This window comes from Eleutherodactylus coqui, chromosome 11 (genome assembly GCF_035609145.1).
Source record: "Eleutherodactylus coqui strain aEleCoq1 chromosome 11, aEleCoq1.hap1, whole genome shotgun sequence".
In the NCBI taxonomy this organism is placed as follows: Eukaryota; Metazoa; Chordata; class Amphibia; order Anura; family Eleutherodactylidae; genus Eleutherodactylus; species Eleutherodactylus coqui.
The window spans coordinates 112,205,825-112,222,506 of NC_089847.1; the positions used below are offsets into that span (position 1 = coordinate 112,205,825).

The 16,682-nt window shown below is 44.4% G+C and overlaps 1 protein-coding gene across 2 annotated transcripts in view; it reads right to left on the bottom strand.

Moving 5' to 3' along the window:
* Positions 1–1,853: 1,853 nt before the first annotated feature.
* CSTF3 (cleavage stimulation factor subunit 3) overlaps positions 1,854–16,682 on the bottom strand; it is a 71,790-nt gene continuing 56,961 nt past the window's right edge. The window contains exons 6-21 of one of the 2 annotated variants that reach the window (XM_066583257.1): positions 14,318–14,384; positions 14,204–14,238; positions 13,312–13,438; positions 13,139–13,216; positions 11,501–11,663; positions 11,101–11,210; positions 10,019–10,135; positions 9,384–9,458; positions 9,068–9,211; positions 8,355–8,457; positions 7,460–7,529; positions 6,496–6,691; positions 5,729–5,882; positions 4,424–4,518; positions 3,403–3,463; positions 1,854–2,847 (exon numbers count right to left, since the gene is read on the bottom strand). In XM_066583257.1, coding sequence (XP_066439354.1) covers positions 2,645–2,847; positions 3,403–3,463; positions 4,424–4,518; positions 5,729–5,882; positions 6,496–6,691; positions 7,460–7,529; positions 8,355–8,457; positions 9,068–9,211; positions 9,384–9,458; positions 10,019–10,135; positions 11,101–11,210; positions 11,501–11,663; positions 13,139–13,216; positions 13,312–13,438; positions 14,204–14,238; positions 14,318–14,384 — 1,798 coding nt within the window. In that variant the 3' untranslated portion in view covers positions 1,854–2,644. The remainder of the gene's footprint in view (positions 2,848–3,402; positions 3,464–4,423; positions 4,519–5,728; positions 5,883–6,495; positions 6,692–7,459; positions 7,530–8,354; positions 8,458–9,067; positions 9,212–9,383; positions 9,459–10,018; positions 10,136–11,100; positions 11,211–11,500; positions 11,664–13,138; positions 13,217–13,311; positions 13,439–14,203; positions 14,239–14,317; positions 14,385–16,682) is intronic. The other variant, XM_066583258.1, reaches the window with a different exon arrangement.

The following is a 16,682-nucleotide window of genomic DNA, read 5'->3' on the forward strand; positions in this document are numbered from 1 at the left end:
CAAGTACAACTTTCATTAATACTGCACCAACAATCGGCCTATACGTCAAAGTCACATTTACCCATAACTACCAAACGTTGCCTTCTGCCACGCAGAGGAGTGACCAGCACATTATCCGAGCGCCGATCGTGATGTGGCCATCATATGTTACCGCATTACTCATTACAAGATGTAACGCACCTGTTGTTCCTAATGCAGTGATCATTCAGTGTATAAATGTTCCCCAGCAGCTCATGGATAGCTACCGCTATGGAACTGCACCAGCAGATGTGCGGCAGTACCTACCATAGCATGACATGGACTAGGTAGGTAGAACTTTAGGTTCCGTTGGAGACTTTTTGTCTGGGAAAAATAAAGAAGGTTTTCAGCTTTTTCTTAAAAGGTCATCAAGTTTAGTTCCATAGAACCATGAAGGGAGGGTCTGGTAGTTATATGTGAGGTCTATGATAGATTGGCGAGTTCCTATAGTGAGACCAAGCTAAGGCTACTGTCAGGGGCGTAGTTAAAGGCTCATGGGCCTGGATGCAAAAGTTTATCTTGGGGCCCCCCAACTTCTCTTCACCCCTTAAACACAGAGGCGTAACTTGAAGCTCCCGGGCCCCAATGCAAATCCTGTAACAGGGTTCCCAAATAGAATGCTGGTTACTGGGCCTTCTATATGCAGAGGAGAGACCTTATGCACCCCCTAAGGCTCCTGGGTCCAAGTGCAACCGTATCCCCTATAGTTACGCCAGTGGCTACCGTCACATAGGCGAGCGCAATATCGGGTCGCTTGTCTGCGTGCGTTTTACCCATAGATGTGAGGCATTTTTCATGCAAAAACGCCTCACCTTACTGCTCTGAAATTCCGATCCCCCGGTGCTTGTTTCATGAGTGTCGGAGGATCGGCAAGTGTTTCACATTGATTTCAATGGGAAACCTCACACGGCGTGCAATGTGTTTGACTGTCCCATTGAAAACAATGGGCGATGTGTTTGTAGGGACGCAAAAAAATAGAACATGCAGCAATTCTGTTTTACCTGTGAGGGAAAAAAAATCCTTCCTATGTATGACTACATTCAAACGTGATTTCACCTAATACAGGGTTTTTGTGATTAGCAGAAGGTGCAGCGGCGCTCCCTAGAGAGCAGTGACCACTTTACTGCACTACTAAACCAAGAGAAGCCCACTAATGAATGGCTGTGCCTGGTTCTGCAGTTCTGGCCATTCAATAAAACTGGGCTGAGCGGTAGTGCCAGATATATGGTCGCCACATGATTAGAGATGAGCGAGTATACTCGCTAAGGCACATTACTCGAGCGAGTAGTGCCTTAGCCGAGTATCTCCGCGCTCGTCTCTAAAGATTCGGGGGCCAGTGGGGAGGAACGGAGGGGAGATCTCTCTCTCCCTCTCTCCACCCCGCAACTCACCTGTCACCCGCGCCGGCGCCCCCAATCTTTAGAGACGAGTGGGGAGATACTCGGCTAAGGCACTACTCGCTCGAGGAATGTGCCTTAGTGAGTATACTCGCTCATCTCTACACATGATGCGTGTCATTAAAGAAGGTGCTGGGGCTCTCCGCCGCTTTCACTTTGCTTTGCTGCACCTGCCTCGTGGATCTTGCCTAAAAGGGTTTTTGGAGGCCCTTTCACCTGTTGCCCTTGATGAATCCATACCAGATGCTCCTACAGGGATCAGCAAACGTACTGCACTAGTTTAAAACCAAAACAACGGAAAAAGTTGGGTTAATTTTATTTTATTTTTGCAAAACAATTCTGAATGGAAAAAAAATTTAAAATAAAATGATCACATCCCAAAAAACTGTAATTAACCAGACACGACCCCCTGCGGAAGAAAACAAGTCTCACATGGAGTATGTATTAAATATTTATTGTATGAAAAAAGGAGGACCGTGTACAAAACAGACGACCTGTCAGCAGTAGATGGCGGCTAATAAAGAATTAGAAAAAAGGAAAAAAAGTGGATTTTGCACTTTTAAGCTTTTTTTTCTGTTCTAGAGGTTTTTTTTTCCTTCAAGTCTTTTGAAGTGCAACACAGACAATACTAGCACTGGACAGATTAAACTGTGCCGTTCACAGAGGGTACGACTGTAGAATAAAGTGTTTTATCATGGCGGTACTTTGCTTTCCAGCTTACAGTGTTCTTTTAAAATAGCAGCGGATTCATTTAAAAAAAAAAGAAAAAAACACGACAAGGCAAAAGGCAGCAGCGCCCTCTGGTGTACAAGAGTGGGAATCCACTCGGCTGCAAATTAAATTAAAAATCCTAGTACTTGGTATTGTGTCGCTAGTAAAATGAATGAGCCAAGGGATAGCAGAGAAAACCAACGACAATGGTCTCAATAGTTAAGAAGACGTTAAAAAAAGAAAAAAGGGTCACAATCAGAAGCTTTCCAGTGCCGCCCCCAATTGTACATAAAACACAGATGAGTTAAACCAAGGAGTATGTACATTTCTCGACTGTGTCCTTCCAGAGGAACATACCGTTTACTGGTTTTCTAGTTTTTTTTTCTCATACGGCCGCTGATGCAATCTCACTTTCAAGACGCTCGTAACAAAATAAAGTTGTCTTTAAAGCAGAAGGTTTGAGGCAGAAAGAACACATTGGTTGATAAAATGTCTATCTCGTATTGGTGGCTACCGCTTCACCGAATCCTCTTCTGCTGCCGAGCCCTGTAGATGTCATGGACCGGGGGCACAACCGCTCCCTTCTCTTCATCATCGTCGGAATCTTCGTTGGGTCTTTTAACGGATTTATTTATTAGGGTGTTGGCTTCAACTGTGCCATTGCCTTCCATTAAGAGTTCAGCCTGACCTCCGGTGATCACTCGCACAGCCTCTTCCACAGCTACATAGGGAGACAAAGTGGGATCAGAGTTGGTGCGGGACAAAGATTCTGCAATGAAGGTTACATGGTCCTTAGGCTGGATTCAGACGAACGTATATTGGCTGGGTTTTCACGCCGAGCCGATATACGTCGTCTCTCTCTGCCCCTCTCTCCCCCCCCCCGCAGATGAGGACGACGTATATCGGCTCGGCGTGAAAACCGAGCCGATATACGGTCGTCTGAATCCAGCCTCATGGTGGTGCAGTAAACTGTAAAGGGTTTCTTTACAGATTTCAATGAATGCGATTTAATGCTGAATTTCTATGGCAGTGGAAATAAACTGCAGCTCTCCCACTTATACCAGACCATCCTCAGGCAATCACATCAAAACCCCCTTTCCACATGCCCCATCAGGGCTGCTACAGGGGAAGTGTATGACCAGCTGTAACTCCCCCCAGGGATTTCAGCTGTTTCCAGAAGTTTCAGAAGTCAGCCCAGTCTGAATTGAAATAAGCCTTGTCTGTCTTTACATGAATTATAACTTTCAGAAGGACAAATATATACATATATACTTACTGTCTGGGATCTTACAGCGGCGAAAGATTTCCATGAGTTCATCGACCTGCACAAAGGGACCCTGTCAGGATGAAAGCTGTGCTTAGTATTGTACCAGGAGGAAATAAATCCATCTGTGGCTTTGTGGTCATAAATGTACGTGTGTGCACCTAAGCGACCTGCCATCTAGGGGACTACCTCGGTGGACGCTCTAATGACCATATGTGATGTCATCAAGTTGTTGATAACTAACTACAAAAAGCTGAAGGCCTCATGTCCACGGGGAAACTATATTTGGCAAATCGCATCCCACAGGAAAGCATTGACCATCTGCAGTTAAATAGCTGCGGATGGTATTTTAGGTGATTTACGGATTTCACGCGTGTGAAAATAAATGCGACATGCTCCATTTTAGTGCGGATCATGCGTGCGGGAGCTCATATCTCAATTGATCTCCCGCATGAAAAAAAAAGACAATTAGAGAAATCTATGCGGGCCTGATTTTCCCCATGGACATGAGGCCTAAACACAGCGGTACCAGAATTAGAAGTTATCCCCTATCCACAGGAAAACTTGCCAATTGGTGGAAGTCTCACCGCTGAGACCCCCACCGATCTTGAGAACGGAGGTCCCGTGTCCCCCTCTGCATATAACTGTGGGGTCGCTTTCCCTCCCATAGTCGGCGCTCTATTTATTTCAATGGAAATACCTGAGCGCCCACTGAAAGTAAATGGAGCATTAGTGCGCTCACATGACCAGCGCTCCATTCAGTCTCCTTCTCAAAGCTGGGGTGCAGTAAAGACTACAGTGAGGAGGAGGGGGCACAGGACCCCTGTTCTCAGAGTGCTGAGACCCCCACTTATGATCCTGGTCCAACCCCCTTTTCTGTTAATGACACTGCTGAGAGGTTCTCTCTACTTGTGATATTAGGTTATGGCTAGTAGACTTAACTTGTCGCTGTCAGAAAGTAAATGATGATTGGGTGGGCATTCCACATTAGTTCTAATACAACAGAGGAGACATAAAGCCGACCTTCACATACCTGGTAGCACAATGGCGGAGGGAGCAGCTTCATTAAAAGCACAGCGGCGGGAGGCACTGGGAACACTCCTCCAGGTACTGGATGAAGTCCAGGAGCTGAAGAAAACACAACACACATCTGTCATTGGAAACTGCACCTTTACCGGAAGAGTTATGTCAGTCTATACAGACGTCATGCTTCCCAAGTCTGCTGGATTCGGCAGGACAGTCTAGATTTACTGCCATTGCCCCACAGTCCTCGGATGCACAATGCTTCTGCACTATCAGCAGAAGTGATCTTTTGTGGGGAGCTTGATTAGGTCTTGCTCCGCTAATTCAGCATCTTAAAAACGGGCATGTATGTACGGTTATTTCCCAAAAACGTAGTAAATGTGCACTAACTAATAACATCGAAAGTAAAGACTCCCAGTTATGAAGATTGTGGCAGATGACTGGAGGTGCTCTCTACTTGGGCATTGGTTTTATCTCTTCATACAAATCCATCCCGTATTTCTCTTTTTACCTTCTAGTATCTGTTACTCTCCAGATTTTGTTGTGTTACCCCACAAAGCGAGCATCATATTTATCAGTGAATATAGGACCTTAACTGAGATTATGGATTATTAAATGTAGGATCACCAAAATCACGACCGTGTTTCTACGATAATGAGATCTACACCGGTTTTCGGAAAGGCTTGAAAAATAAGACCCCCCCATCCCTGAAAATAAGCCCTGGTTAACCTGCATAAAAAAATAAATAAATAAAATCAATACTCACTTGGTCCACGGCGTCCCGATGCCTCGCGACGGTGTCTGACGGCGCTGCGGCAAGCTGCAGTGCCCTCCGCTCTGACATCTTAGCTTCTTTCTGGTGACGGGGCTTTAAATACCCCGCCTCCAACAAAGCGAGCGCTGTGATTGGATCGAGTGCCAGCCAATCACAGCCGATGCTCGATCATTCACAGCCACTCAGTGAATAATATCACTGAATCGCTGTGATTGGCTGGTGCTCGATCCAATCACAGCACTCACTTTGCTGGAGGCGGGGTATTCAAATCCCCGCCACCAGAAAGAAGCTGAGATGTCAGAGCGGAGGACACTGCAGCTGGCCGGAGACCATCGTGAGGCATCGGGACGCCGCGGACCAGGTGAGTATAAGCCCCACTCCCTGAAAATAAGACATTGTGCCTCTTTTGGGACAAAAAAATAATATAAGACTGTCTTATTTTCAGGGAAACACGGTAATAATATGAAAGGTCTGGTGCTAATAGTCAATGAGATTTTGTCTGTATTGCATTCCTGGGAGAGAACATTAAAGAGAACTTACGGGCAAGGTGTCTAGGTTGGAAAGGGATCATTTGGCTGGTGTCGGGTTTGGGGTACTCAGGCTTTCTGTCAATTTCATCCTTAAGAGATGGAGCTATAGAAGGAGCTACCACGGGGTCTGGCATCAATGCAGCTAATTTAGCACGTGAGACATCCTGTAAAATTTACATTTAAGAGGTTAAAGTGTAGTTGTACTTGTAAGAAACTTCAGATATGTCATAGCAATGTGTGAAAAGTTTGTATCAGTGGTGGTCTAGTTGATGAGACCCCCGTTGATCGCTGAAATGAAGGGGTGGAATCACACACAAGGGCGCTGTGCACCTTCGGTTGTGATCCGTCACTTGTCAGCTCTTCTCAGCAGCTGAAATCGTTCCCATACACTTCTCTGTGTCTGTCTTCAGTTGTCAAGAAGAGCCGACCAGTATAGATCAAAGCGCTTGGGCGAGCGCTTTTGCCACTTCATTTCAGCAATCAGTTGGGGTCTCGGCACTCGGATCCCCCCCGATCAAAACTTTTGACACGTCTCTATGACAGGTCATAAGTTTCTTAAAAGTGTAGTTACTATTTAAGGCAAGGTTGTGCAAGAAAAATACAGGTGGGGAAAAAAAAGAAAAAGGTTAAATATAGGCGGACACTGAGAAGAGGACATTGAATATCTGTAAAACTAAGAGAGGGGATGAAGAAGGAAGAAAGTACAAACTAAGAAAAAAGAAGGGACAGATTCCTAAAAGGGGACAGATCAGAGTCTAAGGAGCCTGTGAGACTTACTTTATATCCTAAAGCTTTAAGTTCACTTGAAGAGCAGGGGTAGAGGTCCATGAACTTGTAGCGATCCACCAGCAGGGCGGTCTCTTTCCCCTCATACTCTTCTTTGAAGGCAGTGTATCTTCGCTTTTCTACTTTCAGAATACTTGCTAAATCACCAATATTACTTTCAAACGCTAGGAATCTGGCCCAGATTTCACTAAAAGGAGAACAAGCAAGAATGTACAGAGAAACACTTCAAGACGTTCTTTAGTAGCGGGCTCTGCAGGGCCTTTATGGGGTGTGTTCCAGGCAGGTGTGCCCGTACACTCACATCGGGAACATACAGACCCTGATTTATCAAGGCACTTACGCTAGTTTTCTGGCGATCAAAAGTCACTAATGTTGCAACATGCTTTTCTGCCCACATAAAAATGGCAACTCGTTACATTTTTACGACACACTTGCCTCTTTTTTTTAAATGTGGGTGTGGCTTAGTAGGAAGGGGGCAGTATAAAAGGCCTGTCATGATAAATCAGGCCCAAAGTGACACTTGGAATCACTGTGCTATTTCCTAGGCAGCAGACATATGCCAGAAGGACCTGAGCATTTACTGGAGACATACATGCAGTACTGAAGAACTCCTTTAATGGCTACGATTATAGGAGTGCTGATTGGATTACTGCTGCTCACAATGCTGATGTATTTAGAGGACTGGCTTCTGTGTGTGGTCATCATACGATGTTTGCAACAGACGTGTCAGCTGGAACCAACTCTCAAATAGCTAAATCTGGACTAATTTAGTCATTACTGTATGTACAGCCAAATCAACAAGAATGCTTCCACTGCGTGTTCACAATGATCAGTTCAATCAAGTTTCATTAAGCCAGCAGAATAAATCGAATGTTTTTCTACATCTTGTGTGCGATCCCGATCATCAGTCCTCGTATTATTATAGTCCAGCTGAATCAGTAATTAGTAGACGTACCCTGATTTCTCTGGCGGCAGGCTCCCTGAGGTTAAAACCCGTTCAAATAATACTCTAGTGTTGTTGTCCTCTGTAGATGCAAATAAAGTGAAAAAGAAAATTACATGCAAATTAATAACAAAGTAATGCTGTAATACAGACTAGGCCATATCCACAGAGATGTTTGATGCATTTTCCCACTGTGGTTTTCTTTGCACAGTAGTGAATGCCATTTGTGAAAGCTGCATTGTTGCTATGCAGTGAACAACAGTAATTTTTGGGGGTGACTGCTTGCAATGTTTGCCCAGCACTTTAGCCCATCAGGTGATAAAAATGGACAGAGATAGGAGGTTTATCCCTCGTCGCTGTTGTAGGGAGATTTCCTAAATAAATTTCTTTTACAATTAAGGCCTCATATCCATGGGCGGGTCGTATTACGCATGCGGGAGCCCGCAGCGGAATCTGCCCATGCCCGACGACCTTGCGCACCTGTCTGGGTCTTGTATTATCTGTACTGCGGATGTGTGCAGAAGCGCCGGCTGGCACACATGCACAGTACGGTGTTTTTTCTTTTTAAGCTCCTGCTTTCCCACGGAGTTCAACATTGCAGACGGGCCACGATTCGGGCGACTTCCATTAACTTCAATGGAAACAGTCCGTGTCGAACCCGCACTAAAATCGAGCATGCTGCTATTTGTTTTCTGCATGCAGAATCCAGAAAAGAAATCTGCATGTGTAAATTCACATTCAGATGCCCATGCTTCTCTGTGGATCTTCTGCATGGGTGTCCCGCGCAGATTTTGCAAATCAAATCCGCCCGTGGACATTGGGCCCAACTGTGTGATCTGTTCTATTGTTTGTTCTTCTCACTGAGACGACATAAATGTATTGCAGGTTCTGCACGTCTAAAACTTACCGTTTAGGTGAGATAAATAATCAATATAAGCAAGAACGTATTCTGGAATGTCTCCATACTTCTTCAAACCTAACTCAAATATCTTGAAGGCCACTGATGTGTCCTAGAAGAAAAACAGAAAATACTGTTAAAAACAAAATGAGAATATATGGGGTTACATAAATGTGTTAACCTGTGGAAATGAGAAAACTACATAACGATATCTGAGTGGATTTCCCCTTTGGGCCACCAACTCAAATTCCTGGTTTCCAAAGCTAATCACAGGGGATTTACTGATGGGAGGTCCTGAGAATGTTATACGCAGGGAAATTGCAGCATTTATTTACCCGCATTGGAGTGTTTTGGTGGAGGGCTTTATGTATATAATCCGTTAGGCCCTGTTGACTTCTTGTGTTTCGGTTACATTGGAAGTATAAGTCAGCCATTGAAAAAAAAAAAAAAAAAAAAGTATACCATATAGTATACTTTATTTTTTTTTTTATTATGCTCCTCTGCATTGGAACGCAAACTTCAGTGAAAAAAAACTGAAACATAACAGACCAGCGTGTGCCAAAAGGACACCTATAGAATACTCTGGGGGCAAAGACATGTACCAATGGACATCTTTAGCACATACGCTAGAAGCTTTCTTAGCGCCCACTCCCAATGAGTGCCGATACTGAGCTCTGAACTTAGCCCTACTCATATACGTATAAGACCTGTTGACTCCTTACCTTGCTACAGTAATACTCCATTAAGGCAGCTGTGACATATACATGGTGACGGGTCCGAATATCTTCTCTGGCTTTTTTGAAAATCATTCTTCCAGCTTTAATGCCTTCGGCTCTTCTAGCAAATTTCATGTACTGGATATAAACCTGGGGGAATGAATAAGACACAACCAGACCGAATTATTATTCCTAATAAACATAAATTAAGAAAATCATAAGTTACTGGTACAATCTGGACAATTAATGAAAAAAAATAGTAATGCATTAGGAGTCAATAATCTTCATCGATCATAATGAAATATGTGAGACTGAAGCTTACCAGTGTAGGGTCAATATCCTCTATGGCAAGGAGTCGGTTATATATACTGTGTGTCTTTTCATATTTCATGCGACTCTGCAATGAGAACATTCACATTAGTTTTGCATTACTAAACTTTCTTCTGTTTGAAACCTTAACTAGTTGTGTTCCTAACATGTGTCTTGATTAAACAACCTCTATGGGTTAATGTGTAATGGTCCTTCTACACGGGACGAGCTGTTGTGCAAACGATGCCGGTCAGCTCGTCCCAGTGATGCTCACTGCTGTGCTGTTACATAGAAGCGTGTATCGTTGGCATTGCTCACAGCGCTAACGGAATGGAGGCGGAGCGAACGGGGGAGCATTCTTTCCCCGCCCGCCTCCATTTACGGTAAACAGACAGTCGTTCAAATGTGAACGACTGCCTAACAGCAAAATCAGTTTTAGGCATGCAGAAACTGAACAGTTCTCGTTCGGTCGCTGCATACGTTTACACGGGACGACTATCGTTCAGATTTCCTGCAGGAGCGTGGGGATCTGAGTGATAATTGTCCCGTGTAAAAGGGCCAATAGTTTGTGAATTTTGTGGGTGAGAATCAGATGGGTGATAAAGCTTCTAATAAGCATATTGACTGCAATTGTGTGCTGTCACCAACCTCTTCATAGTCGGCGTAGGCAAAATACAGCAGCATGTTCTTCTTCAGCAGAGTACTAATTGCACGTTCATAAATATTGGCAGCTTCATCACTGAATAACTTTGCATTATTCATATCCTGTAATGAGAAGGAGCATATAAATATCATGCTAATCAATGTGAGGCTAATAAAAACCAGCGAGTCATATAAGTTACATCAATGCAAGTGACTAGTATACCTAAAGAGCAGATGGGCCCTACTTGTGACCCGTATACCAGGCAAAGCTCCCAGCATCTAAGTTAAAGGTATCCTTAAGGTTTCAATGACTTGGCAGTTGCCAAAGTGCCCTTTTGATCTCTATCACTGCACTTTCCTATACAGTGGGCAGCCACAATAAAACATATGCCATGGAATACAAGTTTTTCACAACTGGAATAAATGGGCAACATGCCACTATATGCCGAAACAGTGACATTCAATGCATTCAGACTCTTTCACGTTTTTTACATTATGGGGTACTGAATAGAGATGAGCGAGAATGCTCTGTTAAGGAAATTATGCGAGCGAGCATCGGTCTTTTCAAGTAACTGCCTACTCGCCCGAAAAGATTCGGGGGGCGGCGGGGGTAAGTGGTGGGTTGCAGGGAAGAGAGAGAGATCTCATCTCTAGTACTGACTGCAGAATGATGTGGAAAAGTTAGCTTTTTTTTTAATTTGTACATGGTCACAACATAACCAAATGTAAAAAAAGAAGTAAAAGGGTCTGAAGACTTTCCAAAAGCAGTGTAAATCGGAGCCTTCCGTTTGAGATGTAAGTTGAGAAATCTGCGTGATATGTACCTCCGATGAACGGCTCAGATGCACAGAGGCTTCGAGTAACTCTCCAACAAGGAAAGGTCGGGCAAGATTTATCAATCTAATAATGTCAGCTTTCTGACATTAATACATTGAAAGATGTGGAGTTTTGATTTATTGCATTCAAAATGTAAGTTTCTGCAGCTACGCTCTACCACTAGGGGGAGCAAAGTGAAGATTATTTATATAGGTTACATAAAAACCTAAAATTTACTAATTGCAGCATTTGCATTTATTAACTAGACTTACCCCTTTCTCAGCAAGTAACTTGCTGGATTGTTCCAGGTACTGGGCAGCCTCGTACCAGATGTCCGGATGATGTCCCAGAACCAGCAGGCACTGTTCATAGGCAAACATGACTGAAGGAGAATACTTTGATTGTTAGCAGGGGTGAGATGTTATAATACAGTATGAATGTACAAATGTGTAAAGTGCTTTGCTTGCATTTCAATTGCATCTACCAACATAGTATGTAAGGCCTAAAAAAGACATATGTCCATCCAGTTCAGCCTATTACCCCCAATATTGATCAAAAGGAATGCAAAAAACATAAGTATTTAAAATCTTTGGCAATTAATCCAATAGGAGTATTTTTCTGTAAGGCCGGATGACAATAATATCTGAAAGCTGGTTGCTCATAAGACTGCACCTCTTTTTGTTATCAGGGTCTGGTCTTCAGTTCGAAGCGGATTACTTTTCTCCCACTGAATATACTTCTTCCACATCTCCACCTGTTGCGCCTCCTGCGGGGTGTTCTGGGGCGGCACGGAGGGAGCATTGCGATCCAATCCTTTCATTACCGTTTCATATTCCTGAGAACAGACAGCAAGAACAGAGGAAATGTAAAAAATACAAGCTGCACTTCGGGTTAAAATGTGTGTTTGTTACAGAAATCTTCTAGTGACATCCTAAGTTTCACTGAGATGAAGGGGCTGAGGACATTGGCTCTGCTACGAGATGCAAGCAGAGTGCTGTACGGACGCATACGCTATCGTTTTCAGAAACTACAGGTACACGTTAAAGGCGTGTTCAGAATTAGAAAAAAATATCTGCTTTCTCTAGACATAGCACCACTCTTAACCATAGGCTGTGTCTAGTATTGCAGTATATGCTTATTCACTGAAGTGGTTATGAACTACAATGGCAGACACATCCCAGACAAGAATGGCGCTGTTCTGGGAAAAAAAATACTTTTTCTTCTAATCCCGGACAATTCCTTTAAGGGCTGTTTTACACAGGACAACTATTGGCCGAAAAAGTGCCCAAATGAAGGACTTTCAGCAATAGTCGTCCATGTAAGCACGGCACCTGACAGGGTACGGAGCGAGAAATCACTGAGTAGTCGCTAATCGCTTCATTTCAGCTCTCTGAAATGAAGCAACTAACAATTGAGTTCACGCTCAGTATTAAAAGGCAGTCGGACATCTTTGAACGACTGCCTGTTCCCAATGAATGGAGGTGGGCAGCTGGAAGAGATTCCAAGCGTGCTTCACCTACATTCACTGAACAGCCATCACTCTGACAGTCACCCTGTTTAAAGCAAGCCCAAGGCCTCATGTCCATGGGCAGGTCGAATTTTGCATGTGGGAGCCCGCAGCAGAATCCCACCCTGTCCGTGGCCGAGGACACACATTTACCGGTGCGAGACTTGCGTGGGTCTCTAGCGTCCTGTAGGGATCTTTCTTTTTCACTGCGGATGTGTGCGGAAGCGCCAGCCGATACGCCACGTGCAGTATGACGGGCCGCGGGTCGGACAGCTTCCATTGACTTCACAGCTGCAATTTGTTTTCCGGACTGAAAAGTCCGCAAAACAAATCCGGATGCTTTAATGCTCTTGTGGACGCCCATGTATGCCTATGGGCAGCTTGATTTGCGGATCTTCTGATTCCGTAAATCACATCCGCCAGTGAACATGATGCCATAGGTCGCTTTCACTTGGGCAAGAAAATTGTGTGAGATTGGTGCGTTGCAAGAGATTAGCGCAAGAAGGGGGGGGGGGGGATTTGCAGCATGTCCTATCTTTGGGCATTACCTCGGAACCCCTCGCCTATTGTTTTCAATGGTGCAGGAAAACACAAAGCACAACATGCGAAGTAGGGTTTCCCATTGAAAACTGTACTGAAGTGTATCCACAGGGATATCGCACGTTCCCAGAGCGATATCCAGCCAAGTATCACGGCCTGATATCACGCTTGGATCTGTGAAACTAGCCTAATTCAACTGTTTCAAGCAAAAGGCCAAGTTTAGACAAACACCCACTGCCAGTAGTTTAGAGACTGGCTCTTACCTTTGCCACCCTCCTGGCATTCATATAATCTCTACTCCGATCTTCTATCATTTTCTTAGCTAGGTGAACATTAATACCCTGCAGATAAAGACAACAGCGAGTTAAACTTGTCGGGAGCCAAAACCTCTTGGACGCCACTTGTAATGATGCACAATCCCTGCTGCAGACTTTACCTCTTCATACTTGTTGTAATCTCTCCACAGCTGCTCGATGTTAATCATGGGATTGACACAACCCCTCTGGTAAACCCTGCGGACGGCGGTGATCCTCTGATTTTCTGCGTAGGATCCCACGGCTTCCCTAATTGTCAAGAAATCACAGACATCATGGTGCATTCAGACGTATAATGTAGTGTGACCCGAGACTCGATCCTATGGAGCTGCTAATCCTTCACTGCATGTGGGCCCAAATCAGTACGAAAGATGACAGAATGGAGAACTGCTGCTCAATCCTGAATCCTGCCTGATTCCTCCACTGATCTGGTATTGCAAATATTGGCACCAGGAAGACATAGTGGAGGTTCATTTCAAAGGATATGGATATATATATATATATAAATTATTTTTTATTTTCTGATTATACATTTTTTGTATTCTTTTCCCCGTACATGACTATGGATGTAGCCATCTTGCCTGAGTAGCAGTTATCATGACTTGAGAGATGCTTTGCTGCAGACACAATAGACAGAAGTAGACTCATTCACTGCTATGGCAGGGTGTTGTGGGACAGCGCTGTGACTTGTGCGGAGGTCATTGTGCAGGAAGGGGAGGAGGCGAGCTGTGACCATCACATATTGTGAATGGTGGATTACGTGTTATCTATACGTAGTTATAATCTACATTGAACATCACTGCATTAAAATAAACATCTTTGGCCGGGTTAGACCTTTATGGCCTGTAATACTAAAAACTGCTAATATGGAGACATGATGAAGGGCTGCACAAGTCCTGATGTGTAGGGTGCTGTAATCTAAGTGGGAACCCTATTTTGGAACGGCTGACGAGATACAATATCTATAAAGCCTTCTCAGTTAGAATATTAGAAATGACTTGAACATAGACTTACACTCCTTTCAGGAAATTGATGTAGTCAACCCAGATCTGCAAATAAAGACAGAGTCAGTCCGACCGTCATTAGGCTCCACACAATTAGTGTCTTTGGATTATGAAGAGTAATTACCTGGTAGGACATTATTTCCATGCCAATTTTATCAAGAGCAAAGTCATACGCCTGGGCCATTTTCTCTCTGAAAGACAAGAAAAGTAAGAAAATTTTTTTTTTTTTTGCTGCAGCAATTTAGCAATAAGGTTTAATGCATCACGAGTCGGTTTATGCCCTGCAAAAGCACTGAATGCCTTCACACAGAGAAGGAGCCAACATATTTAAAGGGCTTGCTCAGTTCTAAACTGCTGATGGCTATCCACAGGATAGGCCATCAATAGTAGATAGTTGGGGATCCATTTCCTGGGACTCCTACTAATCAGTTGTGCTATGGGCCACTCAGCTGAATATATTGAAATGGATCAGAACTTGGCCTGCAATACTAAGCCTGGCTCCTGTAATGGGAATGAAGCCGTCCGCTTCCTGCAGAAATCCACTTAGAGCACAATCACATCGGCTCAGAGAGCAACTGATTGGCAGGGACCCTAAGCAACAGATCCCCACTGATCATCTATTGATGGCCTATCCTAGATCCCATGCACACAGGTGGATTTTTGCTCCGGAATCTGGGGCGCCTCTGTGTTACGCAGGACATACCCTCCAAAGCATGCTATGGAAAAATGATTTTTCATGCACACGAGTGGAAATCAATTGCAGTCTCCATGCTCCAGTCGCAGCATGCTCCATTTTCCTGCGGTTCTCGCACAAACGGTTTCCATTGAGGTCAATGGAAGCCGTCCAACTTGCGGCCCGCCCGCAATCCACATTGCGGTTGGGCTGCGGATTCTACGGGTCAAGTAGGAGTTTAAAAAAAAAATCTTTATTGCACATGTCCGACGGCGAGCTGTCCGAACCATCCACAGTACAGAGCAGCAGGAGAATGACAGGTAGGCAGGGTCGCCAGATGCGGTCAGGGCCGGAATCCGGATGTGCCATGTGCATGTAGCCTTAGGCTAGGTCTTCCATAGTTTGCAAATGGTAACTCCTTTAACTAGTCTTCTCTAGCAATCCAGTTGCCCCTGTATATAGGATCTACTTCCAACATTACATACAGGTGGTTAAATATATTTTGGGGCAGATTTTATTACTGCTGTACATTTAGACATCTTAAAACTACCCTAGGCAGAGGATGCGCCACCTTCATCACAGTGATGCACGCTGGGTGGCATCTTTGGTGCATTTTGCTAGACAAGTTAGACACTTTTCCTTATACCACCTTTGATTAGCCTACTTTAGGCCAGTATTCTGTGCCAACATTTTAAGACTCCTGTAAGACGCTCCTCCCTTTTCTAGACACTAACTAGTGATGTGCAAATGTGTGTAACAGATAATACATCTGGTGCGAGGCATGGAGAACAAGGTTTTGGGCACAGACTTTTGGCATATTTAGCTTAGTAAATCTTCCCCTTCTTTTACATTTTTATGTTGTATTCCAGATGGCAGCGATAGGAAAGCATCTCATCATTCATTGATGAAAGGCTAAGCGCTGCCTGTAATTGGCTGAGCACTCAGCCAATCAGCACAGCCCTTTCAGGAGGTGGGGATTTTCAAATCCCCACCTGCTGAAAACAGCTTGACAGCAGTGCAGGGATGCCAGCCGGAGGAGGCGCCTGAGAGGCGAGTACATAATTTATTTATTTTTTCCATCAGCTAGGTATGATGTTCAGGGAAGGGCTTATATTTCAAGCCCTTCCCCGAAAATCATGCTGTGGGGGTTGCCTACAACCCACTGCTTTCAACGGGGCCGGCGGCAGCAGCACGGTCCCCATTGAAAGCAATGGGATAGCATCCTGGACTTCTGCCACAGCTGTGGCAGAGGATTCCTTCATCCCCGCGGTCCACAGCTGAGGCAGAAGTCCGCAATATACTCCCTGTGCTTTCAATGGAGCTGGCGCTACTGCCGGCCGCATTGAAAGCATTTTGCGATATAGCAGCGTTTTTCTTGCGCTGCGAGGAGAGTACTTTCACTCGCTCTCGCAGCGTAAGAAAAAAAAAAACCGCTAGTGGGTAAAAGCCCTAAGTGTGGTGCTGCCATACAGTCTGTGGTGCCGCACGTAAACAGGTATTCTCCATACACACAGAGTCCATTGGAGAAAGTGACGATTTTTTTTTTCATGTTCATACAGAATCCAACAGACAATGACTGATTTTATATGTAGTAAGCCCCCATATAGCTGTATGGGCGCCGTATTACGACTCCATACAATATAACTGTGTGCATAAGCCCTAATACCAATTGGAATTTCACAGAAGCACTAAGGGGGTAAGTTACTAAGACCGGCCTTTCCAAAGCTAGGAATTGACATAGATTTTGGGTATAATTTATGCCTTTCTGCATCCACTGCACTTTGAGAAAGTGGATGTTAGCAGGAAATTAATCTGT